The 24,933-nt window shown below is 41.7% G+C and overlaps 1 protein-coding gene across 1 annotated transcript in view; it reads right to left on the bottom strand.

The window, feature by feature from the left end:
• LOC134469833 (IgGFc-binding protein-like) overlaps nt 1-24,933 on the bottom strand; it is a 123,075-nt gene that overhangs the window by 22,807 nt on the left and 75,335 nt on the right. Inside the window, exons 68-100 of the mRNA XM_063223863.1 lie at nt 23,588-23,716; nt 23,326-23,464; nt 23,036-23,177; nt 22,708-22,907; nt 22,421-22,559; nt 21,967-22,211; nt 21,498-21,646; nt 20,157-20,285; nt 19,895-20,033; nt 19,605-19,746; nt 19,277-19,476; nt 18,990-19,128; nt 18,536-18,780; nt 18,066-18,214; nt 16,719-16,847; nt 16,457-16,595; nt 16,167-16,308; nt 15,839-16,038; nt 15,552-15,690; nt 15,098-15,342; nt 14,629-14,777; nt 11,804-11,932; nt 11,542-11,680; nt 11,252-11,393; nt 10,924-11,123; nt 10,637-10,775; nt 10,183-10,427; nt 9,713-9,861; nt 8,038-8,166; nt 7,776-7,914; nt 7,486-7,627; nt 7,158-7,357; nt 6,871-7,009 (exon numbers count right to left, since the gene is read on the bottom strand). Of these exons, the coding sequence (XP_063079933.1) occupies nt 6,871-7,009; nt 7,158-7,357; nt 7,486-7,627; nt 7,776-7,914; nt 8,038-8,166; nt 9,713-9,861; nt 10,183-10,427; nt 10,637-10,775; nt 10,924-11,123; nt 11,252-11,393; nt 11,542-11,680; nt 11,804-11,932; nt 14,629-14,777; nt 15,098-15,342; nt 15,552-15,690; nt 15,839-16,038; nt 16,167-16,308; nt 16,457-16,595; nt 16,719-16,847; nt 18,066-18,214; nt 18,536-18,780; nt 18,990-19,128; nt 19,277-19,476; nt 19,605-19,746; nt 19,895-20,033; nt 20,157-20,285; nt 21,498-21,646; nt 21,967-22,211; nt 22,421-22,559; nt 22,708-22,907; nt 23,036-23,177; nt 23,326-23,464; nt 23,588-23,716 (5,321 nt within the window). The remainder of the gene's footprint in view (nt 1-6,870; nt 7,010-7,157; nt 7,358-7,485; nt 7,628-7,775; nt 7,915-8,037; nt 8,167-9,712; nt 9,862-10,182; nt 10,428-10,636; nt 10,776-10,923; nt 11,124-11,251; nt 11,394-11,541; nt 11,681-11,803; nt 11,933-14,628; nt 14,778-15,097; nt 15,343-15,551; nt 15,691-15,838; nt 16,039-16,166; nt 16,309-16,456; nt 16,596-16,718; nt 16,848-18,065; nt 18,215-18,535; nt 18,781-18,989; nt 19,129-19,276; nt 19,477-19,604; nt 19,747-19,894; nt 20,034-20,156; nt 20,286-21,497; nt 21,647-21,966; nt 22,212-22,420; nt 22,560-22,707; nt 22,908-23,035; nt 23,178-23,325; nt 23,465-23,587; nt 23,717-24,933) is intronic.

Raw genomic sequence — 24,933 nt, forward strand, 5'->3', positions numbered from 1 at the left:
CTGTATGCGCTGCGGGTCGCCTGTCAACTAATTACGGTTCCATGCCGTGGAGCGTTATGCAATGCAAACGCCTCTCTATCCGAGCACAAACATCTGTGTCAAAAACTGCCTGCCAACTTCTAAATCCGCGAGTTTCTGACGAACCAAAATAAAGTTGCCTCCCATTGTCCAAACGCAAAACAATGGCGAAAATTGAATGCCCCCCTCAGTTGTCTCACAATGCTATCAGCCGTCTTGCCTGATTGGTAATACGTTCTGGCTTGCACGCATTCACTCCGCCCTCAGTTGTCTCACAATGCTATCAGCCGTCTTGCCTGTTTGGTAATACGTTCTGGCTTGCACGCATTCGCTCCGGTCCAAAATGGCAACTCTGCCGCCTTGTGGCCACAGTAGGAACAATTGAAGGAATGCGTTTCAGACGGACATTGAAGGAATGCGTTTCAGACGGACGGACGGATGGACAGACAGACCCTCTTATAGAGATGCTGGGACGCATCTAAAAATATGTCTTATATACACTCAATCGTGGTAAATCAAAGGGAATTCAAAAATGTATGTAATAACTATGGTAATTATTCCCTCTGCATCTTTAATTCTGAGTGACTCAGCCTCTCTCTGATGATCTTATACCTGGACACCTATATATCCCTCAGTACAATTCATTTTGAAATGTTCTTCTTTGTCGTTTTATCTTTTTTGGATGTTTACTAAATTTCACTGATCCACGTCCCAACTTATTTGAGACGTGTTGCATTTATCAAATTAGAAATGAGTACATATGTCCCCCAAAACAATATTTTTTCTCGGTTTTAACACTTAATATGTTGTCTTTTCACTATTGTCCATCTAATGAATAGATTGAATGTTTTGAAAATGATAGCATTTTGATTTTATTCACTGTTTACCAAACGTCCCAACTTCACCGGAGTTGGGGTTTGTAGAATGTGCAGTGAATGTGCAGTGTCCCCAATGCATCTTTGCTCATGAAAGTACAGTCTAATTGAAGAACTATGACAATCTATGCGTTTACATGAGACACTTCAGTCCGATTTAACTCACTTTAAATCTGATTAAACCTTAATTCCGCTCTAAAAATATCATGTAAGCACTTACCAAACAGGATTTAAGTTTATTCTAATTCAAACATAAGTCTGATTAAAGTGGGTGGTTTATTCCTCTTTTAAATCCAATTAAGCACGTTCCTCTGTCATATAACCTTTTATTCAGAATTACAATAAGTCCAGTCGTTCCACGCATGCTCATTGGCCACACAATGGTGCCAAGAACCCGTGCGCTTTGCTAGTGAGAAAAAAATGGCGGCACTTCCTGTTGATTTTCACATGAAAGTTTTGCTTAATTTAAAGTCCCTAAGCGACTATAAATGTTGTGGCTTCCATATATTGATGTAAAAGTGCCCCACGAAGTAATGAAGCACAACAAAGTTACTCCACATCACCCTTTGACCACTCGTTTTTCTAAGCTAGGTGGGTAAGCTAACTAGCATTTTGAAAGAACCAGACCATAGGAGATGTCCCTAGCTTTCAGTGTCCGACTGAAGGCATTCATTTTCGGGCAGAAGGTTAGCACCTGTCCTGGTAGTCATGAAGGTTTAGCGACCACGCCCCCACGCCTTATTTGGCTCGCTCAGCACGTGCGTCCTCAGTCCAATCGCAATAGAGCTTGAAAGTCCCGCCCCTTAGTTCCGCATTTCACCATCTAACAACATGGTAGCGAGTATATCTTCTGATCTCAGTCATTATATGCAATGGGCTAAAAATATGCTGTTTAAGAGGCTAGATAAAGATTATTCATGTAGAAGTATCAATGTTTTGTTCCAAGGCCGTCTGCATGAAAAATGTGAAGAAAAGCAGCTTTCTAAAAAGTTTGGGGGTTCGTATGAAAAATTAAACAAAAATATCAGCAACATATATGGAGCTCGTGGCACAACTCGAAGGGGATCGAAATATCATTTTAATACCGCCATTGGATTCAGGCACGTGCACAGCATAGTTGCCCACGGTGCCCGAGCAACGGCCCTTTTGCCCACATTGGCTGATATTGCCCTTCCAAGGGAGGGGAAAATAATATGGCAATTATAATTTCATATTTCAATATAATTTGATTTCTTTATAATTCATAATTTTGATTGAAGTTTTTTACAATAAAGACTTAAGTCAGTCATACAAATTCATCAGACCCGTCGAGAATGGGCACGAGCGTTGTGAGGTAGGTAGGCTACGCAACAACTCCGGTGGGGAGGGAGAAGGCACGCGACAGGCGCTTGAGCGCCTATAAGACACACGAAAGATTTTGAAGATGCCTGGGTGTCGGCTAGAGCCCTACACACAGTCTACATATTAGGGTACAAAATATGCTCACGATTAACCTCTCTAATACAATGTTGAGTTTAGAACTTTTAGTTATCATACATCTGACAGCCAGCCAGCGCCATGTTTAGGTAGCAAAAAAAACCGACAGCCAGCTGTAGATATGCCTCGGAAAAATAGGCTAATATTTCATGTTTCAACTGATTTGCTTTGCAATTCGTATTTTTGATTGAAGCTTCCAAAATTAAGTTTTCAAATTCAGATTCACCTGCACCTCGAGAGATAGGCAAAGGGAGGGGCAGCATGCACGTTGCGGGGGGCACGCGCAGCTCTACATGGGAGGGAGGGGGGAACAAGCATGCATGCGACCAGGGCAGAGACGCAAAATATGTCGAAGATGTCGTGGGAGTAGAGCGACTGCCCTGACGGCCTGAAGTGAGCTGGAAACACAGCAGACTACACAGTATTAAACTACATGATCACAATTAATGTCTCTTAAAGCCGATCTCGAGTTTAGGACGTTTAGTGATTCTAAATAATCTGACAGCCGGGTTGTGCCACGTTCAGATATTGGTGAAAAACGACAGCCAGCTAGCTTGCAGTCAACGTTTTACATGGCTCAGGTTGTTTTGTGGAAGGCTAACCCAACTAAGAAACATGCAGATGACATGTCGTTTTATCAAGCAAGAGAGAACTTAAGGGGGTAGGCTAGCTAAAGGAAGCACATCTCTGCAGAGTTGGCTGCGAAAAAAATGAACAGGTGCAGGTGAGGCAGAGAATCTTTTTCAGGATTGTAGAGGTTTGATCTTGGAGAGACCGCTAGGAAAGTGCTTTTTCTTACGCTGATATAGGCCTATTCTCCGACCCAAAGATACTGTTTCCACTGTCAATGTCCATGTAATTGAAATAAATCCACTCCACGTGATAACTGACGTTTAGGCCTACTGTTCTTCTCAAGACATAGGCCTACAAAATGTGCATGAACTAACTAAAATATCTGTAATGAAAATAAAAGGTTATAAAGTCTGCGAGAAGCTCGGAGTTTCAGAGCAACATATAAGAACTGGTGCTCCCACGCCACGGTTCTTTGCGATCTGAAATGAAAGCCGGCTCGTCCATTCTTAAAGCGACAGTACACATTTTTAATATAGGCTACAAAAGACCCAACAAATGACCTAAACCTGTGAATTCTTATTGTTTTAGCTTTCCTATATAATATTCATCATTTTAATCATGGAATATGCCTATTAATTAAATTTCAAATTCAAATTAAATGATCTTTTTAACCATTTTTAAACTATTTCTATTTATTATAACTTAAAGTCTACTTTGGCTGCTACAAGGATTATAAAGATGACAGTGGGTTAATTGATTAAGCATTCTCATATTTAGCCTATTAATTTACTCATCATTTCATTTCATTTAAGATGAGGATGACTCAGAGCCACAGACCTCTGCACATAGGGCAGGTAGGCATAAGACTGATCATCTCTGTGACTGATACAGGTTTAAAAACTATCAAGGCTTTTTCTCATAATTTCATTTAATTTAGGGGCAGCCACATACCACACATGAGGAAATGTGGATCAGGAGACATTTAGGGCAGGTGGGCATAAGGCTGATCATCTCTGATATGATTAATAGGTAGGCCTACATGTTTAAAAACTAGCATGTTATATCATATGGTACGCATATTCAGGATACTATAGGCCTACAATAAAATAATATTAATAAGTATGACAATAATATACTACTTCTACTACTACTACTAAAAATAATAATACCCATGGTGCAGTTTCCTAAAAATTCTGAAGGCCGCTCATTGTTGATGGTTTTTTTTTTTTTTTTTTTGGGGGGGGGGGGGGGGGGGGAGAGATGGGGGGGGGGGGGGGATTGCCCTTTCTTCAGGTTAGAGCAACTGCCCTTTGAGATTCCTGTGCACGTCCCTGATTAGATTACATGCTATGATTTTCGGCTAAAAACACCATTGTCCCATGATATCGGAGGAAGTGACTTCACTTTCAAGCTCTATGCTTTCTGTTCCCCAGACGTTTAATCAGATTTAAGTGAAAGTGCCATGTATACACGTCGCAAAATAACTCTTAATCTGATGTATTTAAATCCGATCTATTAAATCTGATTCAAAAACATCATGGAAACGTAGCCAATTACTCACCTTTGAAAAGACGCTGCTATTATTTTGAGCACAACTGTATATCATTCAGCACTGCATTTAACTCTACAGAGGAGTGAGAACATCTTAACCAATGCACTACTGTACTACAATACCCCATGCCATCATGGAGGATGACCTTTTAAGTGAGCACAGGACGTGCAAGACTCTATTTCATTTTTTAAAGGATGATTTTTTTGTACTTCTGTAAGTAGGACAGTTTCCCATGCAGGTCTATTTCAAGTGAGCTCGGGTGCATTAGAGAATGTTGAACCCTTCTATCATTTTTTTTAGTTTTTAATAGCTTCAATTGAGGGAGTCCTAGAATAAAGGGGCGTACACACACGTCGCTGCTAGTTACTCGCTCAGCGGATGAAGTCAATAGAATGTCTACGTGTTTCAGCGAGTCTTGCTGGCGAGTAGGCGAGGAGAGTACAAGCGATGCGATGTGGGCGGGTTCCAAGATAAACTTATTTTATCTTCGAGCGACGCGAGTTAAGCGAGTAACCAATTGGAATGCAGAATACAGATTATTGACAGGTGACGTTGCCCCTGTGCTGTTCTGACCACCCAACTTCTGCACGCCATCACACTTTGAAGTGTTGAGGAAAATACATCCAATACAGTGTACACCATCAAAGGCTCATATGCATGGTTGTGCACAGCACACGATCAACGTTAAACAGCGTAGGCCTACATTTTGTTTCGTACGGACGTTATTGGCGCGGACAGCGGGAACCATGACAACCAGTAAACAAAATCACCCAGAGCGAGTGGCAAGTAGGCGAGTGAGCAAGTAACGAGTAAATAGCAGCGACGTGTGTGTACGGCCCTTAAGACTACAGCCAATCAGTGGCAGGTTTATGGTGAAAGGTATTGGTAAGCAAAAAGGCTGTAAAGAAGCCAATCAAGGGCATTCTCCCCCAAGAATGTTTTAGATAAAAATGCCCTTAAATAGTGAATGTTGAGCATGCTGTAGCGACCAAGGGACAACTGCCAACTAGCCAGGCCATGCCCTCCTAGTGACGCAACAGCTTCAGGGTTGCTACCAGTCAGGTCAAGAGTCAATGCAAGTACTTTCTGAGTTCTCACAAATAATAATAAGCAAACAATCATTAGCAAACCAAGGGAGGCCATTTGGGAAATGCTTAATTCATTACTCCATGACAGCTGTCATGACCGGTGTGTGGCTAGAAAAGTCTCAGTACAGTCTGAAAATATGCATGATTGTGGTGCATCATTTATAGATGCTGCATCGTCCAATGAAGAGAAAACTACTTCATCCTCACTAAAATTAAGTTTATAAGCAACATGAGAATGTGTACTGCACATCTCTAAAGCCCTATTCCAATGGGACTAGTTTAATGTGGGGACCTGGGGTAAAGTAATAACAACCGGGATGTTTAATCCTGTCCGAACGCGCCATGTCATGGAAAAATAGCTGAGTATGTCGGTAAACTTCACAGCGAGTTTTACCTACTGTGAAACCGTCCGGGGACATTACCCTCAGTTATACTAATCCCGTCCGAATGCGACCCCATGTAAAGATGTCTGGTTAAGTGCACGAAACGCACAATATATCCAATCTCTCCGGGCTTACAAACATTACAGCCTTGCAGTAAACCATTAGTTTTGTTTTAGGGCGTTTTGTCGAAATCAGGTAGCATGGTCAAACGCACTCTCCAAATGAAAGGACAAGCATGCAGACGCATTAGAATGGATTTTGATGGGTTAGTAAACCAACAGGCAATGACGACAAGTGCATGATGAGTTGACCCTCCCACTTTCTGTTCCTCTACTGACATATTTCAATCCAGTCCGAAACAGCCATTTCTGTTACCGACGTCCTGAGATAAAGATCACATTTCCCCATGTCCATACATAATAGTGCTTTAGACTCGCAGGAAAAGGAAAGGCTTGTGACAAGCAAAGGGCAAACTTTTTTCTGTTACCGGTATTTCTTAAAAACAACTTGAGATCCCAAGAGTGGACCAAGACTGTTTAATGAATACTAGAATCCTAACAACAACAGAAAAGCATGCCAAGCTTTAACAGAGATTTTGTGGGAAGAAATCAACTCTTTCACGATGGCTGTGGCAACAGATTAGTAGGACAAACAACCAACTGTCATTCACCATAATGAATATGTTCGCCAATGAGTGGTGTGCATGGAGACGATTTCAGTGACACAAACGATACAAGAATTTTGGATTTACTGTTAACCTGAGAGTGGCAAATTGTACCTTGAGGATTCTACAAAAAGATAAGAGATCAACATCCAACTGCATTGCACAAAACTTTCAGTGATCCTTGAAAAATATCTTTAATTATTTCTGCTGAATGAGTGTTTGAACAACAGCCGATACGTACTTATTGGATGGCACCCAAGAATTCCTCCCTGGACACCACACTGCTGCGAAGGCAGACATTCTCCACTATCACAGTCGACCGACGGAGGATTGCACGTGCACTTCAGGTCACAGTCTGCAGTATAGAACACCTCTCCAGGCTGATGACAGGAAAAATTGTCAGATTTTTTTTTTAAATGCATAGTTCATTTTTTCTATAACAGACAGCATACTACGCTGTCATTTTCCATCTAGCACACATGCTACTTGGAGAAGAAGGAAACAAAACAAGCAAAGCGGTTTGTTCACCTCGTAGTATAGGCCATTGGTGTGCTGGCATCCACAGCTGTCTTCCTGAACACACTTGCCAGCGCTGAGGACGTAACCTTCGTCACACACACACCCCTCTGCACACGGTCCGATACACTGCGCAGGGGGAGGTGTGACGCAGGAGGGCTGGCAGGGTGGAGCACAGGACTCATAATGGCTGTTGGGAGGGCAGGTCAGGGCTTTGGGGAGAAAACAAAGAACGAGAGGGAGGTCAATAAGCAATATCAAACGTCTGAGCAATAAAGAATTTAGACATTTACTGAACATGGAATCTCCGTATAGATGGGGCTGGTGGTCAGACACTCACGACAGAATGTGGCATTTCTCCAAGGCTCGATGGTGACTCCACGATCCTGGCACTCATTCACATAGGCCTCTATGGCCTCGCAAAGGGCAGATTCGAGTCCATCCAGTTCACACAGGTCAAACGTGCAGTCCTTGAAGAAGTTCTGGAAAGATCACAACATAAAATAAATACATTAAATGCAAGTCACAAAGTATAGAATTAAAAAAATACAATTTATTCCAATTTCCCTGTCCATTTGCCAACTTTACAGTCTGCTTTGTGAAAAGGATCCTAACGTGGAGGCAACTCACGTCGGAATTGACGATGAGGTGGCACACAGCAAATGGACCGTTGGTGTTCTGAATGATTCCACAGAAGGCAGGAGCCTCGTACTTCTCCTCGTCCTCTGGAGTACAGCCAAGGAGAGGCACTTCTGGATTGTTGTCGCACCTAAATTATGTGGTAATTATGGAATATATTGGTTATAAAAACTGGGGATGTAAGCATGAATGCAAGGAACTGTGGTGACAAATTTTGAAGTAAATTTGGTGCTTGTATATTACTGCGTCTTACTTGGGGTCAGTGTTCCAGCTGTTGCCAAAGTCGTTTGGTGTAGTGACAAGCTCGCCAGTTGGAGTAAGGAAATCATTTCCGGGGTTGCCGTCATAATCTCCACAAAGACCACACACCTTCTCCTTGTAGCTGCACAAATATAAAAAAGTCATAGTGAAGCAACACAGACTCAGAAAAGATCAGAGATGAACATAACACAAGTCTTTCAAAAGTTACAAATGGATGGTTTAGTGCAGGGGTGCTCAACTGGCGGACCCAGGTCCGGATGCGGACCCAAACGCAATGTCATCCGGACCAAGACAAAATCCATCTGTATTTAATATGTAGAAATTATACATGAGATTTCGCTGCCATGCGATCTATAGGTGTATTTCTGCGAAGCCAGTCTTATGACAAATAAAAGTATCATCACTATGACAACTCAGTGAGTGAGCAAGAGGCCAGTGCGGCCAGTGAGTGAGGCTATTTTCTGCATCGGTCCGTAGCGACTGGACCCTGGAAACATACGAAATTTGGCGAGTGGACCTTTTCAGTTTCTAGTTGAGCACCCCTGGTTTAGTGCTTTCTTTGGAAGCAGAGAAGGCTTTTGACCGGTTAGAATACTCTTGTTTATTGTATTGCGTGGATAAATTTGATTTGGGGGATGACTTTATAAGATAGGTCAAGGTCTTATATGATAAACCACAGGCGGCTATTCTAGCTAATGGCATTATGTCTGACAATGTTCCTGTATTTAGAGGAACTACACAGGGTTATTCCCTGCCCCCCCTGTTTGCCTTGGCCACAGAGCCATTGTCAAAGGCCATAAGAGCAACGCCTTCTATCCATGGTTTACAAATAGGCGAGTCAGACTATAATAAGTCTTTATGCATATGATGTTTTAATAGGCTATACCTTTCAAGACCTAACTCATCAATACTAATATTACTCACTGTTATTGACTCATTCAACAATTTTTCTGGTTATAAAATTAATCTCACAAAATCAGAAGCCATGCCAATTGGAAGTTTAAGCTCAGTTCCCAATATATTGCCTTATTTCCCCTTCAAATGGTCCCCAGCAGGCTTTACATATTTAGATACATTTATAACCCCTATATTCCAACAAATGTATAAAGCTAACGTCATCCCACTTTTTGAGAAAGTTAAACAAGATCTGGAACGATGGAGTTCTTTACCCATATCTCGGCTGGGGCATTTGCAATGATCAAGATGAATATTTTGCCAAGGTTGTTGTATCCTATTCAAATGGTCCCTATTTTGTTTTCAAATGCAGTTGTGAAAAGACTAAATGGTTGGCTTAGTTAATTCATTGGGAGCAAACTAAAGCTAAAATATTGAAGATGCTACAACAAATTTGTCAAGGCCATGATGCAAAGTTGTGTTATTCAAAGCTTTTCTGAGTTTATTATGTCATAGTGAGCAAAAAATGAGAAATTTCAAGATCGGGCCTATATGGGAGGTTGTACCCTCTTTAAAAACAAAAGGAAAAAAGGAAACCGGTGGAGGTTGTAAATATTCATGAGGAAATTTGTGACACACACTAGAAAAACACTGGACCCTTTTAGGATCATTATGTTATAAAGCTCAGAGTGTCTTACTGCTAAGTCACCAAATGTATTTTAAAGTACTGCACATCAACCTGAAATGCAGAGCTAATAGTGATGTTGACTTACGCAGATGTCACTTTGATGTCCATGTAGTGGTTGCCATCATAACGAACAGTCACCCCAAAGCTCATGCCCACTGTGTAATGTTTTCCGGACTTGTACACAGAAACATCTGGAGTTGGATTCACAGGGAGGTTCACATTGGTCCCATTTATCTGTGAGACAAACAGAGAAAAGAGCAAGAACACAAACAGATATGTTCATAAGAGGTTGAGATACTACACGATAGGAATGGGGAAATTATTGCAATGAAAACCTCCATATCGAACTGGACCATTTCTGTCAATTGTAGACATAGTATAACCCCACACTATCTATTACACATGCAATGTACAATATTTCTCACACAATTTTAGCAGTTCATAGCTTCTTCAGTTGTTTTAACCTTAAATTGGTCATTTTTTTAGGTTGAATGTTTATCCCTAAAAAATATTTTATGTAGTTATAAAGAGTGTGGAAAGTGCTGATCATCTTACCCGGAAGATTCCTCCTTTAAGAATGGACAACGTCATGCCATGGACGTAGACATGCACTTCTGCCACATAGCTTACTCTCTCGTTGTTGTTTCGGTTCTCGTTGGTCGCGTGGACCTCGTAATGTGGCATGCTGGTCGTGTTGCAAGGTTTGGACATCAGGTAGGTGCAGGTGCCCATGAAGTCGTACTTCAACTCATCAAAAGTGGTGTAGTGGGGATCACCAGGGGCAACACAGGTGGAGGTGGCTGTGGATGGAGACGGTTTCAGTGACACAAACGATACAAGAATTTTGGATTTAGTATTACTGTGAGAGTGGCAAATTGTACCTTGAGGATGCTAAAAAAGACAAGAGATCAACATCCAACTGCAGTGGACAAAACTTTCAGTGATCTTTGAAAAATACCTTTTGAATTATTTCTGCAGAATGAGTGTTTGAACAACAGCCGATACGTACTTATTGGATGGCACCCAAGAATTCCTCCCTGGACACCACACTGCTGCGAAGGCGGACATTCTCCACTATCACAGTCGACCGACGGAGGATTGCACGTGCACTTCAGGTCACAGTCTGCGGTATAGAACACCTCTCCAGGCTGATGACAGGAAAAATGGTCAGATTTTTTTTTAAAATGCATAGTTCATTTTTTCTATAATAGACAACATACTACGCTGTCATTTTCCATCTAGCACACATGCTACTTGGAGTAGAAGGAAACAAAACAAGCAAAGCGGTTTGTTCACCTCGTAGTATAGGCCATTGGTGTGCTGGCATCCACAGCTGTCTTCCTGAACACACTTGCCAGCGCTGAGGACGTAACCTTCGTCACACACACACCCTTCTGCACACGGTCCGATACACTGCGCAGGGGGAGGTGTGACGCAGGAGGGCTGGCACGGTGGAGCACAGGACTCATAATGGCTGTTGGGAGGGCAGGTCAGGGCTTTGGGGAGAAAACAAAGAACGAGAGGGAGGTCAATAAGCAATATCAAACGTCTGAGCAATAAAGAATTTAGACATTTACTGAACATGGAATCTCCGTATAGATGGGGCTGGTGGTCAGACACTCACGACAGAATGTGGCATTTCTCCAAGGCTCGATGGTGACTCCACGATCCTGGCACTCATTCACATAGGCCTCTATGGCCTCGCAAAGGGCAGATTCGAGTCCATCCAGTTCACACAGGTCAAACGTGCAGTCCTTGAAGAAGTTCTGGAAAGATCACAACATAAAATAAATAAATTAAATGCAAGTCACAAAGTATAGAATTAAAAAAATACAATTTATTCCAATTTCCCTGTCCATTTGCCAACTTTACAGTCTGCTTTGTGAAAAGGATCCTAACGTGGAGGCAACTCACGTCGGAATTGACGATGAGGTGGCACACAGCAAATGGACCGTTGGTGTTCTGAATGATTCCACAGAAGGCAGGAGCCTCGTACTTCTCCTCGTCCTCTGGAGTACAGCCAAGGAGAGGCACTTCTGGATTGTTGTCGCACCTAAATTATGTGGTAATTATGGAATATATTGGTTATAAAAACTGGGGATGTAAGCATGAATGCAAGGAACTGTGGTGACAAATTTTGAAGTAAATTTGGTGCTTGTATATTACTGCGTCTTACTTGGGGTCAGTGTTCCAGCTGTTGCCAAAGTCGTTTGGTGTAGTGACAAGCTCGCCAGTTGGAGTAAGGAAATCATTTCCGGGGTTGCCGTCATAATCTCCACAAAGACCACACACCTTCTCCTTGTAGCTGCACAAATATAAAAAAGTCATAGTGAAGCAACACAGACTCAGAAAAGATCAGAGATGAACATAACACAAGTCTTTCAAAAGTTACAAATGGATGGTTTAGTGCAGGGGTGCTCAACTGGCGGACCCAGGTCCGGATGCGGACCCAAACGCAATGTCATCCGGACCAAGACAAAATCCATCTGTATTTAATATGTAGAAATTATACATGAGATTTCGCTGCCATGCGATCTATAGGTGTATTTCTGCGAAGCCAGTCTTATGACAAATAAAAGTATCATCACTATGACAACTCAGTGAGTGAGCAAGAGGCCAGTGCGGCCAGTGAGTGAGGCTATTTTCTGCATCGCTCCGTAGCGACTGGACCCTTGAAACATACGAAATTTGGCGAGTGGACCTTTTCAGTTTCTAGTTGAGCACCCCTGGTTTAGTGCTTTCTTTGGAAGCAGAGAAGGCTTTTGACCGGTTAGAATACTCTTGTTTATTGTATTGCCTGGATAAATTTGATTTGGGGGATGACTTTATAAGATAGGTCAGGGTCTTATATGATAAACCACAGGCGGCTATTCTAGCTAATGGCATTATGTCTGACAATGTTCCTGTATTTAGAGGAACTACACAGGGTTATTCCCTGCCCCCCCCTGTTTGCCTTGGCCACAGAGCCATTGTCAAAGGCCATAAGAGCAACGCCTTCTATCCATGGTTTACAAATAGGCGAGTCAGACTATAATAAGTCTTTATGCATATGATGTTTTAATAGGCTATACCTTTCAAGACCTAACTCATCAATACTAATATTACTCACTGTTATTGACTTATTCAACAATTTTTCTGGTTATAAAATTAATCTCACAAAATCAGAAGCCATGCCAATTGGAAGTTTAAGCTCAGTTCCCAATATATTGCCTTATTTCCCCTTCAAATGGTCCCCAGCAGGCTTTACATATTTAGATACATTTATAACCCCTATATTCCAACAAATGTATAAAGCTAACGTCATCCCACTTTTTGAGAAAGTTAAACAAGATCTGGAACGATGGAGTTCTTTGCCCATATCTCGGCTGGGGCATTTGCAATGATCAAGATGAATATTTTGCCAAGGTTGTTGTATCCTATTCAAATGGTCCCTATTTTGTTTTCAAATGCAGTTGTGAAAAGACTAAATGGTTGGCTTAGTTAATTCATTGGGAGCAAACTAAAGCTAAAATATTGAAGATGCTACAACAAATTTGTCAAGGCCATGATGCAAAGTTGTGTTATTCAAAGCTTTTCTGAGTTTATTATGTCATAGTGAGCAAAAAATGAGAAATTTCAAGATCGGGCCTATATGGGAGGTTGTACCCTCTTTAAAAACAAAAGGAAAAAAGGAAACCGGTGGAGGTTGTAAGTATTCATGAGGAAATTTGTGACACACACTAGAAACACACTGGACCCTTTTAGGATCATTATGTTATAAAGCTCAGAGTGTCTTAACCCATTGACGCCGGTTGTTGCAAAACGCAACATTATTGAATTGTCAATATTTTCAAGACGCATGGGAGATGCAATGCACAATATTTTGTTCAAATACACAAGAGGTGGGTGTTCTCGATTTTTTAAAGATCATGTGGCAAAAAAAAGTTTGATTCGTCGACAATAATGTCAAAAGAAATCAACCATGCTCGCTTCTGCAGACGTGTGTTGTTCAGCCATTTCACACAGATAAAAAAAAGGCTGTGGTTTCTCGAGACACGCTGTTACAGCGAATGTGATGTTCAGTTGAAAGGTAATGAAGAGATTTTAATCGAGGAAAGGAAATATGATTGAAGACCCTTTAGATAGAGAGCATGAGTGTGATTTGCCGCGGCCGCATGAAGAGGTAGGCGAGTGGCTTCCAAATAGACAGTCAGCTATTTCGCCCCCGACGTTACCAAAAGTTCACTCCGACACTCGGGGCAATTGGCGAAGGTGCCAATATATAATTAGTCCTTTAGATATAGGCCTATTTCAGAATATTTTCACTGAGGAACTTTCGGATATGGTGATAGCCTATTGGTGAGGCACACAACGGTAGACATGCGGATTATAGCCGCGCGGCCACACATCCAGCTCAAAGTGGAGCCCCGTCTCAAAATAGGATGAAATTGCTCATCGGTCTCTGCATAACGTTTGGAGGAATAAAACGGCCATACTCGCCGATGGGAGAGCAAGTGGCTGTATCAGACAAATGTCCCCCGATTTATGGCAGAAATGACTGCCTAATAATTATAATAATAACCTAATGATTATTATGATTTAGTTATAGTCGGCTATTGTAGGCTAACAGTGGCAATAGCCTAATAGCCTATAATAAATAGCAGCATCAAGCATTATCCTGAAAGCACATGAAACTTTTTTCAATCATTTGATTATGAGATATGATTTTTTAAAGGAATATGTGTTAGTGTTAATGATGAATGAGCATAATCCCGTGAAAGCAGAGGATTTCACCTTTTAAATGCAATTTGTCCCATGTCCCTATGTGTTCCAGAGGCTGAGATATTGCTTTTTTCATAAGAGTTTCCAACCATTTTTTCTTATCTCAAACAACCCTCAGGCATTGGGGACCTTTTCTAAAAACTGGCTCAGGCGCCAATGGGTTAATGCTAAGTCACCAAATGTATTTTAAAGTACTGCACATCAACCTGAAATGCAGAGCTAATAGTGATGTTGACTTACGCAGATGTCACTTTGATGTCCATGTAGTGGTTGCCATCATAACGAACAGTCACCCCAAAGCTCATGCCCACTGTGTAATGTTTTCCAGACTTGTAGACAGAAACATCTGGAGTTGGATTCACAGGGAGGTTCACATTGGTCCCATTTATCTGTGAGACAAACAGAGAAAAGAGCAAGGAGACAAACAGATATGTTCATAAGAGGTTGAGATACTACACGATAGGAATGGGGAAATATTTGCAATGAAAACCTCAATATTGAACTGGACCATTTCTGTCAATTGTAGACATAGTAAATCCCCACACTATCTATTACACATGCAATGTACAGTATTTCTCACAAAGTTTTAGTAGTTCATAGCTTCTTCGGTTGTTTTAACCTTAAATTGGTCATTTTTTTAGGTTGAATGTTTATCCCCAAAAATATTTTATGTAGTTATAAAGAGTGTGAAAAGTGCTGATCATCTTACCCGGAAGATTCCTCCTTTAAGAATGGACAACGTCATGCCATGGACGTAGACATGCACTTCTGCCACATAGCTTACTCTGTCGTTGTTGTTTCGGTTCTCGTTGGTCGCGTGGACCTCGTAATGTGGCATGCTGGTCGTGTTGCAAGGTTTGGACATCAGGTAGGTGCAGGTGCCCATGAAGTCGTACTTCAACTCATCAAAAGTGGTGTAGTGGGGATCACCAGAGGCAACACAGGTGGAGGTGGCTGTGGATGGAGACGGTTTCAGTGACACAAACGATACAAGAATTTTGGATTTACTATTAACATGAGAGTGGCAAATTGTACCTTGAGGATGCTAAAAAAGAAAAGAGATCAACATCCAACTGCAGTGGACAAAACTTTCAGTGATCTTTGAAAAATACCTTTTGAATTATTTCTGCAGAATGAGTGTTTGAACAACAGCCGATACGTACTTATTGGATGGCACCCAAGAATTCCTCCCTGGACACCACACTGCTGCGAAGGCGGACATTCTCCACTATCACAGTTGACCGACGGAGGATTGCACGTGCACTTCAGGTCACAGTCTGCGGTATAGAACACCTCTCCAGGCTGATGACAGGAAAAATGGTCAGATTTTTTTTTTAAATGCATAGTTCATTTTTTCTATAATAGACAACATACTACGCTGTCATTTTCCATCTAGCACACATGCTACTTGGAGTAGAAGGAAACAAAACAAGCAAAGCGGTTTGTTCACCTCGTAGTATAGGCCATTGGTGTGCTGGCATCCACAGCTGTCTTCCTGAACACACTTGCCAGCGCTGAGGACGTAACCTTCGTCACACACACACCCCTCTGCACACGGTCCGATACACTGCGCAGGGGGAGGTGTGACGCAGGAGGGCTGGCAGGGTGGAGCACAGGACTCATAATGGCTGTTGGGAGGGCAGGTCAGGGCTTTGGGGAGAAAACAAAGAACGAGAGGGAGGTCAATAAGCAATATCAAACGTCTGAGCAATAAAGAATTTAGACATTTACTGAACATGGAATCTCCGTATAGATGGGGCTGGTGGTCAGACACTCACGACAGAATGTGGCGCTTCTCCAAGGCTCGATGGTGACTCCACGATCCTGGCACTCATTCACATAGGCCTCTATGGCCTCGCAAAGGGCAGATTCGAGTCCATCCAGTTCACACAGGTCAAACGTGCAGTCCTTGAAGAAGTTCTGGAAAGATCACAACATAAAATAAATAAATTAAATGCAAGTCACAAAGTATAGAATTAAAAAAATACAATTTATTCCAATTTCTCTGTCCATTTGCCAACTTTACAGTCTGCTTTGTGAAAAGGATCCTAACGTGGAGGCAACTCACGTCGGAATTGACGATGAGGTGGCACACAGCAAATGGACCGTTGGTGTTCTGAATGATTCCACAGAAGGCAGGAGCCTCGTACTTCTCCTCGTCCTCTGGAGTACAGCCAAGGAGAGGCACTTCTGGATTGTTGTCGCACCTAAATTATGTGGTAATTATGGAATATATTGGTTATAAAAACTGGGGATGTAAGCATGAATGCAAGGAACTGTGGTGACAAATTTTGAAGTAAATTTGGTGCTTGTATATTACTGCGTCTTACTTGGGGTCAGTGTTCCAGCTGTTGCCAAAGTCGTTTGGTGTAGTCACAAGCTCGCCAGTTGGAGTAAGGAAATCATTTCCGGGGTTGCCGTCATAATCTCCACAAAGACCACACACCTTCTCCTTGTAGCTGCACAAATATAAACAAGTCATAGTGAAGCAACACAGACTCAGAAAAGATCAGAGATGAACATAACACAAGTCTTTCAAAAGTTACAAATGGATGGTTTAGTGCTTTCTTTGGAAGCAGAGAAGGCTTTTGACCGGTTAGAATACTCGTGTTTATTGTATTGCCTGGATAAATTTGATTTGGGGGATGACTTTATAAGATAGGTCAGGGTCTTATATGATAAACCACAGGCGGCTATTCTAGCTAATGGCATTATGTCTGACAATGTTCCTGTATTTAGAGGAACTACACAGGGTTATTCCCTGCCCCCCCTGTTTGCCTTGGCCACAGAGCCATTGTCAAAGGCCATAAGAGCAACGCCTTCTATCCATGGTTTACAAATAGGCGAGTCAGACTATAATAAGTCTTTATGCATATGATGTTTTAATAGGCTATACCTTTCAAGACCTAACTCATCAATACTAATATTACTCACTGTTATTGACTCATTCAACAATTTTTCTGGTTATAAAATTAATCTCACAAAATCAGAAGCCATGCCAATTGGAAGTTTAAGCTCAGTTCCCAATATATTGCCTTATTTCCCCTTCAAATGGTCCCCAGCAGGCTTTACATATTTAGATACATTTATAACCCCTATATTCCAACAAATGTATAAAGCTAACGTCATCCCACTTTTTGAGAAAGTTAAACAACATCTGGAACGATGGAGTTCTTTGCCCATATCTCGGCTGGGACATTTGCAATGATCAAGATGAATATTTTGCCAAGGTTGTTGTATCCTATTCAAATGGTCCCTATTTTGTTTTCAAATGCAGTTGTGAAAAGACTAAATGGTTGGCTTAGTTAATTCATTGGGAGCAAACTAAAGCTAAAATATTGAAGATGCTACAACAAATTTGTCAAGGCCATGATGCAAAGTTGTGTTATTCAAAGCTTTTCTGAGTTTATTATGTCATAGTGAGCAAAAAATGAGAAATTTCAAGATCGGGCCTATATGGGAGGTTGTACCCTCTTTAAAAACAAAAGGAAAAAAGGAAACCGGTGGAGGTTGTAAATATTCATGTGGAAATTTGTGACACACACTAGAAACACACTGGACCCTTTTAGGATCATTATGTTATAAAGCTCAGAGTGTCTTAATGCTAAGTCACCAAATGTATTTTAAAGTACTGCACATCAACCTGAAATGCAGAGCTAATAGTGATGTTGACTTACGCAGATGTCACTTTGATGTCCATGTAGTGGTTGCCATCATAACGAACAGTCACCCCAAAGCTCATGCCCACTGTGTAATGTTTTCCAGACTTGTAGACAGAAACATCTGGAGCTGGATTCACAGGGACGTTCACATTGGTCCCATTTATCTGTGAGACAAACAGAGAAAAGAGCAAGAAGACAAACAGATATGTTCATAAGAGGTTGAGATACTACACGATAGGAATGGGGAAATTAATGCAATGAAAACCTCAATATCGAACTGGACAATTTCTGTCAATTGTAGACATAGTATAACCCCACACTATCTATTACACATGCAATGTACAATATTTCTCACACAATTTTAGCAGTTCATAGCTTCTTCAGTTGTTTTAACCTTAAATTGGTCATTTTTTTAGGTTGAATGTTTATCCCTAAAAAATATGTTATGTAGTTATAAAGAGTGTGAAAAGTGCTGATCATCTTACCCGGAAGATTCCTCCTTTAAGAATGGACAACGTCATGCCATGGACGTAGACATGCACTTCTGCCACATAGCTTACTCTGTCGTTATTGTTTCGGTTCTCGTTGGTCGCGTGGACCTCGTAATGTGGCATGCTGGTCGTGTTGCAAGGTTTGGACATCAGGTAGGTGCAGGTGCCCATGAAGTCGTACTTCAACTCATCAAAAGTGGTGTAGTGGGGATCACCAGAGGCAACACAGGTGGAGGTGGCTGTGGATGGAGACGGTTTCAGTGACACAAACGATACAAAAATTTTGGATTTACTATTAACGTGAGAGTGGCAAATTGTACCTTGAGGATGCTAAAAAAGACAAGAGATCAACATCCAACTGCAGTGGACAAAACTTTCAGTGATCTTTGAAAAATACCTTTTGAATTATTTCTGCAGAATGAGTGTTTGAACAACAGCCGATACGTACTTATTGGATGGCACCCAAGAATTCCTCCCTGGACACCACACTGCTGCGAAGGCGGACATTCTCCACTATCACAGTCGACCGACGGAGGATTGCACGTGCACTTCAGGTCACAGTCTGCGGTATAGAACACCTCTCCAGGCTGATGACAGGAAAAATGGTCAGATTTTTTTTTAAAATGCATAGTTCATTTTTTCTATAATAGACAACATACTACGCTGTCATTTTCCATCTAGCACACATGCTACTTGGAGTAGAAGGAAACAAAACAAGCAAAGCGGTTTGTTCACCTCGTAGTATAGGCCATTGGTGTGCTGGCATCCACAGCTGTCTTCCTGAACACACTTGCCAGCGCTGAGGACGTAACCTTCGTCACACACACACCCCTCTGCACACGGTCCGATACACTGCGCAGGGGGAGGTGTGACGCAGGAGGGCTGGCAGGGTGGAGCACAGGACTCATAATGGCTGTTGGGAGGGCAGGTCAGGGCTTTGGGGAGAAAACAAAGAACGAGAGGGAGGTCAATAAGCAATATCAAACGTCTGAGCAATAAAGAATTTAGACATTTACTGAACATGGAATCTCCGTATAGATGGGGCTGGTGGTCAGACACTCACGACAGAATGTGGCGCTTCTCCAAGGCTCGATGGTGACTCCACGATCCTGGCACTCATTCACATAGGCCTCTATGGCCTCGCAAAGGGCAGATTCGAGTCCATCCAGTTCACACAGGTCAAACGTGCAGTCCTTGAAGAAGTTCTGGAAAGATCACAACATAAAATAAATAAATTAAATGCAAGTCACAAAGTATAGAATTAAAAAAATACAATTTATTCCAAATTCGCTGTCCATTTGCCAATTTTGCAGTCTGCTTTGTGAAAAGGATCCTAACGTGGAGGCAACTCACGTCGGAATTGACGATGGAGTGGCACACAGCAAATGGACCGTTGGTGTTCTGAATGATTCCACAGAAGGCAGGAGCCTCGTACTTCTCCTCGTCCTCTGGAGTACAGCCAAGGAGAGGCACTTCTGGATTGTTGTCGCACCTAAATTATGTGGTAATTATGGAATATATTGGTTATGAAAACTGGGGATGTAAGCATGAATACAAGGAACTGTGGTGACAAATTTTGAAGTAAATTTGGTGCTTGCATATTACTGCACTTTACTTGGGGTCAGTGTTCCAGCTGTTGCCAAAGTCATTTGGTGTAGTCACAAGCTCGCCAGTTGGAGTAAGGAAATCATTTCCGGGGTTGCCGTCATAATCTCCACAAAGACCACACACCTTCTCCTTGTAGCTGCACAAATATAAACAAGTCAAAGTGAAGCAACACAGACTCAGGAAAGATCAGAGATGAACATAACACAAGTCTTTCAAAAGTTACAAATCGATGGTTTAATGCTTTCTTTGGAAGTAGAGAAGACTTTTGACCGGTTAGAATACTCTTGTTTATTGTATTGCCTGGATAAATTTGATTTGGGGGAGGACTTTATAAGATGGGTCAGGGTCTTATATGATAAACCACAGGCGGCTATTCTAGCTAATGGCATTATGTCTGACAATTTTCCTGTATTTAGAGGAACTACACAGGGTTATCCCCTGCCCCCCCTCCTGTTTGCCTTGGCCACAGAGCCATTGGCAAAGGCCATAAGAGCAACGTCTTCTATCCATGGTTTACAAATAGGCGAGTCAGACCATAAAATGAGTCTTTATGCAGATGATTTTTTAATATACCTTTCAAGACATAACTCATCAATACCAATATTACTCACTGTTATTGACTCATTCAGCAAATTTTCTGGTTATAAAATTAATCTCACAAAATCAGAAGCCATGCCACTTGGGAGTTTAAGCTCAGCTCCTAATATGCTGCCTTATTTCCCCTTCAAATGGTCCCCAGCAGGCTTTACATATTTAGGTACATTTATAACCCCTATATTCCAACAAATGTATAAAGCTAACTTCATCCCACTTTTAGAAAGTTAAACAAGATCTGGAACGATGGAGCTCTTTGCCCATACCTTGGCTGGGGCGTATTGCAATGATCAAGATGAATATTTTGCCAAGGTTGTTGTATCCTATTCAAATGGTCCCTATTTTGTTTTCAAATGCAGTTGTGAAAAGACTAAATGGTTGGCTTAGTTAATTCATTGGGAGCAAACTAAAGCTAAAATATTGAAGATGCTACAACAAATTTGTCAAAGCCATGATGCAAAGTTGTGTTAGCCAAAGCTTTTCTGAGTTTATCATGACATAGTGAGCAAAACATGAGTAATTTCAAGATCGGGCCTATATGGGAGGTTGTACCGTCTTTAAAACAAAAGGAAAAAAGGAAACCGGTGCAGGTTGTAAATTCATGAAGAAGTTTGTGACACACACTAGAAACACACTGGACCCTTTTAGGATCATTATGTTACAAAGCTCAGTGTCTTAATGCTAAGTCACCAAATGTATTTTAAAGTACTGTACATCAACCTGAAATGCAGAGCTAATAGTGATGTTGACTTACGCAGATGTCACTTTGATGTCCATGTAGTGGTTGCCATCATAACGAACAGTCACCCCAAAGCTCATGCCCACTGTGTAATGTTTTCCAGACTTGTAGACAGAAACATCTGGAGCTGGATTCACAGGGAGGTTCACATTGGTCCCATTTATCTGTGAGACAAACAGAGAAAAGAGCAAGAAGACAAACAGATATGTTCATAAGAGGTTGAGATACTACACGATAGGAATGGGGAAATATTTGCAATAAAAACCTCAATATCGAACTGGACCATTTCTGTCAATTGTAGACATAGTAAATCCCCACACTATCTATTACACATGCAATATACAGTTTTTCTCACAAAGTTTTAGTAGTTCATAACTTCTTCGGTTGTTTTAACCTTAAATTGGTCATTTTTTTAGGTTGAATGTTTATCCCCAAAAATATTTTATGTAGTTATAAAGAGTGTGAAAAGTGCTGATCATCTTACCCGGAAGATTCCTCCTTTAAGAATGGACAACGTCATGCCATGGACGTAGACATGCACTTCTGCCACATAGCTTACTCTGTCGTTGTTGTTTCGGTTCTCGTTGGTCGCGTGGACCTCGTAATGTGGCATGCTGGTCGTGTTGCAAGGTTTGGACATCAGGTAGGTGCAGGTGCCCATGAAGTCGTACTTCAACTCATCAAAAGTGGTGTAGTGGGGATCACCAGAGGCAACACAGGTGGAGGTGGCTGTGGATGGAGACGGTTTCAGTGACACAAACTATACAAGAATTTTGGATTTAGTATTACTGTGAGAGTGGCAAATTGTACCTTGAGGATGCTAAAAAAGACAAGAGATCAACATCCAACTGCAGTGGACAAAACTTTCAGTGATCTTTGAAAAATACCTTTTGAATTATTTCTGCAGAATGAGTGTTTGAACAACAGCCGATACGTACTTATTGGATGGCACCCAAGAATTCCTCCCTGGACACCACACTGCTGCGAAGGCGGACATTCTCCACTGTCACAGTCGACCGACGGAGGATTGCACGTGCACTTCAGGTCACAGTCTGCGGTATAGAACACCTCTCCAGGCTGATGACAGGAAAAATGGTCAGATTTTTTTTTTAAATGCATAGTTCATTTTTTCTATAATAGACAACATACTACGCTGTCATTTTCCATCTAGCACACATGCTACTTGGAGTAGAAGGAAACAAAACAAGCAAAGCGGTTTGTTCACCTCGTAGTATAGGCCATTGGTGTGCTGGCATCCACAGCTGTCTTCCTGAACACACTTGCCAGCACTGAGGACGTAACCTTCGTCACACACACACCCCTCTGCACACGGTCCGATACACTGCGCAGGGGGAGGTGTGACGCAGGAGGGCTGGCAGGGTGGAGCACAGGACTCATAATGGCTGTTGGGAGGGCAGGTCAGGGCTTTGGGGAGAAAACAAAGAACGAGAGGGAGGTCAATAAGCAATATCAAACGTCTGAGCAATAAAGAATTTAGACATTTACTGAACATGGAATCTCCGTATAGATGGGGCTGGTGGTCAGACACTCACGACAGAATGTGGCGCTTCTCCAAGGCTCGATGGTGACTCCACGATCCTGGCACTCATTCACATAGGCCTCTATGGCCTCGCAAAGGGCAGATTCGAGTCCATCCAGTTCACACAGGTCAAACGTGCAGTCCTTGAAGAAGTTCTGGAAAGATTACAACATAAAATAAATACATTAAATGCAAGTCACAAAGTATAGAATTAAAAAAATACAATTTATTCCAAATTCGCTGTCCATTTGCCAATTTTGCAGTCTGCTTTGTGAAAAGGATCCTAACGTGGAGGCAACTCACGTCGGAATTGACAATGGAGTGGCACACAGCAAATGGACCGTTGGTGTTCTGAATGATTCCACAGAAGGCAGGAGCCTCGTACTTCTCCTCGTCCTCTGGAGTACAGCCAAGGAGAGGCACTTCTGGATTGTTGTCGCACCTAAATTATGTGGTAATTATGGAATATATTGGTTATAAAAACTGGGGATGTAAGCATGAATGCAAGGAACTGTGGTGACAAATTTTGAAGTAAATTTGGTGCTTGTATATTACTGCGTCTTACTTGGGGTCAGTGTTCCAGCTGTTGCCAAAGTCGTTTGGTGTAGTCACAAGCTCGCCAGTTGGAGTAAGGAAATCATTTCCGGGGTTGCCGTCATAATCTCCACAAAGACCACACACCTTCTCCTTGTAGCTGCACAAATATAAACAAGTCATAGTGAAGCAACACAGACTCAGAAAAGATCAGAGATGAACATAACACAAGTCTTTCAAAAGTTACAAATGGATGGTTTAGTGCTTTCTTTGGAAGCAGAGAAGGCTTTTGACCGGTTAGAATACTCTTGTTTATTGTATTGCCTGGATAAATTTGATTTGGGGGATGACTTTATAAGATAGGTCAGGGTCTTATATGATAAACCACAGGCGGCTATTCTAGCTAATGACATTATGTCTGCCAATTTTCCTGTATTTAGAGGAACTACACAGTGTTATTCCCTGCCCCCCCCCCTGTTTGCCTTGGCCACAGAGCCATTGTCAAAGGCCATAAGAGCAATGCCTTCTATCCATGATTTACAAATAGGCGAGTCAGACTATAATAAGTCTTTATGCAGATGATGTTTTCATAGGCTATACTGCCCTACAATCTTAGAACGCAGTAACTCTGAAAACGGCAAACTGAGAAAAAAGGCTTCAAAGTTTTCCATATGGTGCGACAACTGTGTTGTCGGTAAATTGGTGGTGACACTTCCTGGTAATGCTTGTTTAGGATAGAAATTTAATGCACACAAAAAAAACCCCAAAAAAACAACATTTATGTGTCTTTTTGCCACAAAAAACAGAGTTACTGCGTTCTTGGCTGGTATTACTGCCACAAAATGGAGTTACTGCAGGAGTTACTGCGTTCTTAGCTTGTATTACTGTCTACTCCCAAACCAGTCCCATTGGAACGTGCAGCAGTAACTCGCCGACTTACTGCGTTTTTGTTTAACCTTTTTTGGGTCATTTTTGCACTTTCAAAATGAGTTTTCTCCAAAACGGGACGGTGTTGGACCACCATTTCTGGACACAAGACAAATGAGGTAGTTTAGAACCGATTTCCGATATAAAAAAAAAATCGACCATTTTGAGTTACTGTGTTCTAGTATTGCACGGCAGTATACCTTTCAAGACCGAACTCATCAATACTAATATTACTCACTGTTATTGACTCATTCAACAATTGTCCTGGTTATAAAAATTAATCTCACAAAATCAGAAGCCATGCCAATTGGAAGTTTAAGCTCAGTTCCCAATACATTGCCTTATTTCCCCTTCAAATGGGATGGAGTTCTTTGCCCATATCTCGGCTGGGGCATTTGCAATGATCAAGATGAATATTTTGTCAAGGTTGTTGTATCCTATTCAAATGGT

Source organism: Engraulis encrasicolus, chromosome 19 (genome assembly GCF_034702125.1).
Source record: "Engraulis encrasicolus isolate BLACKSEA-1 chromosome 19, IST_EnEncr_1.0, whole genome shotgun sequence".
Taxonomy (NCBI): domain Eukaryota; kingdom Metazoa; phylum Chordata; class Actinopteri; order Clupeiformes; family Engraulidae; genus Engraulis; species Engraulis encrasicolus.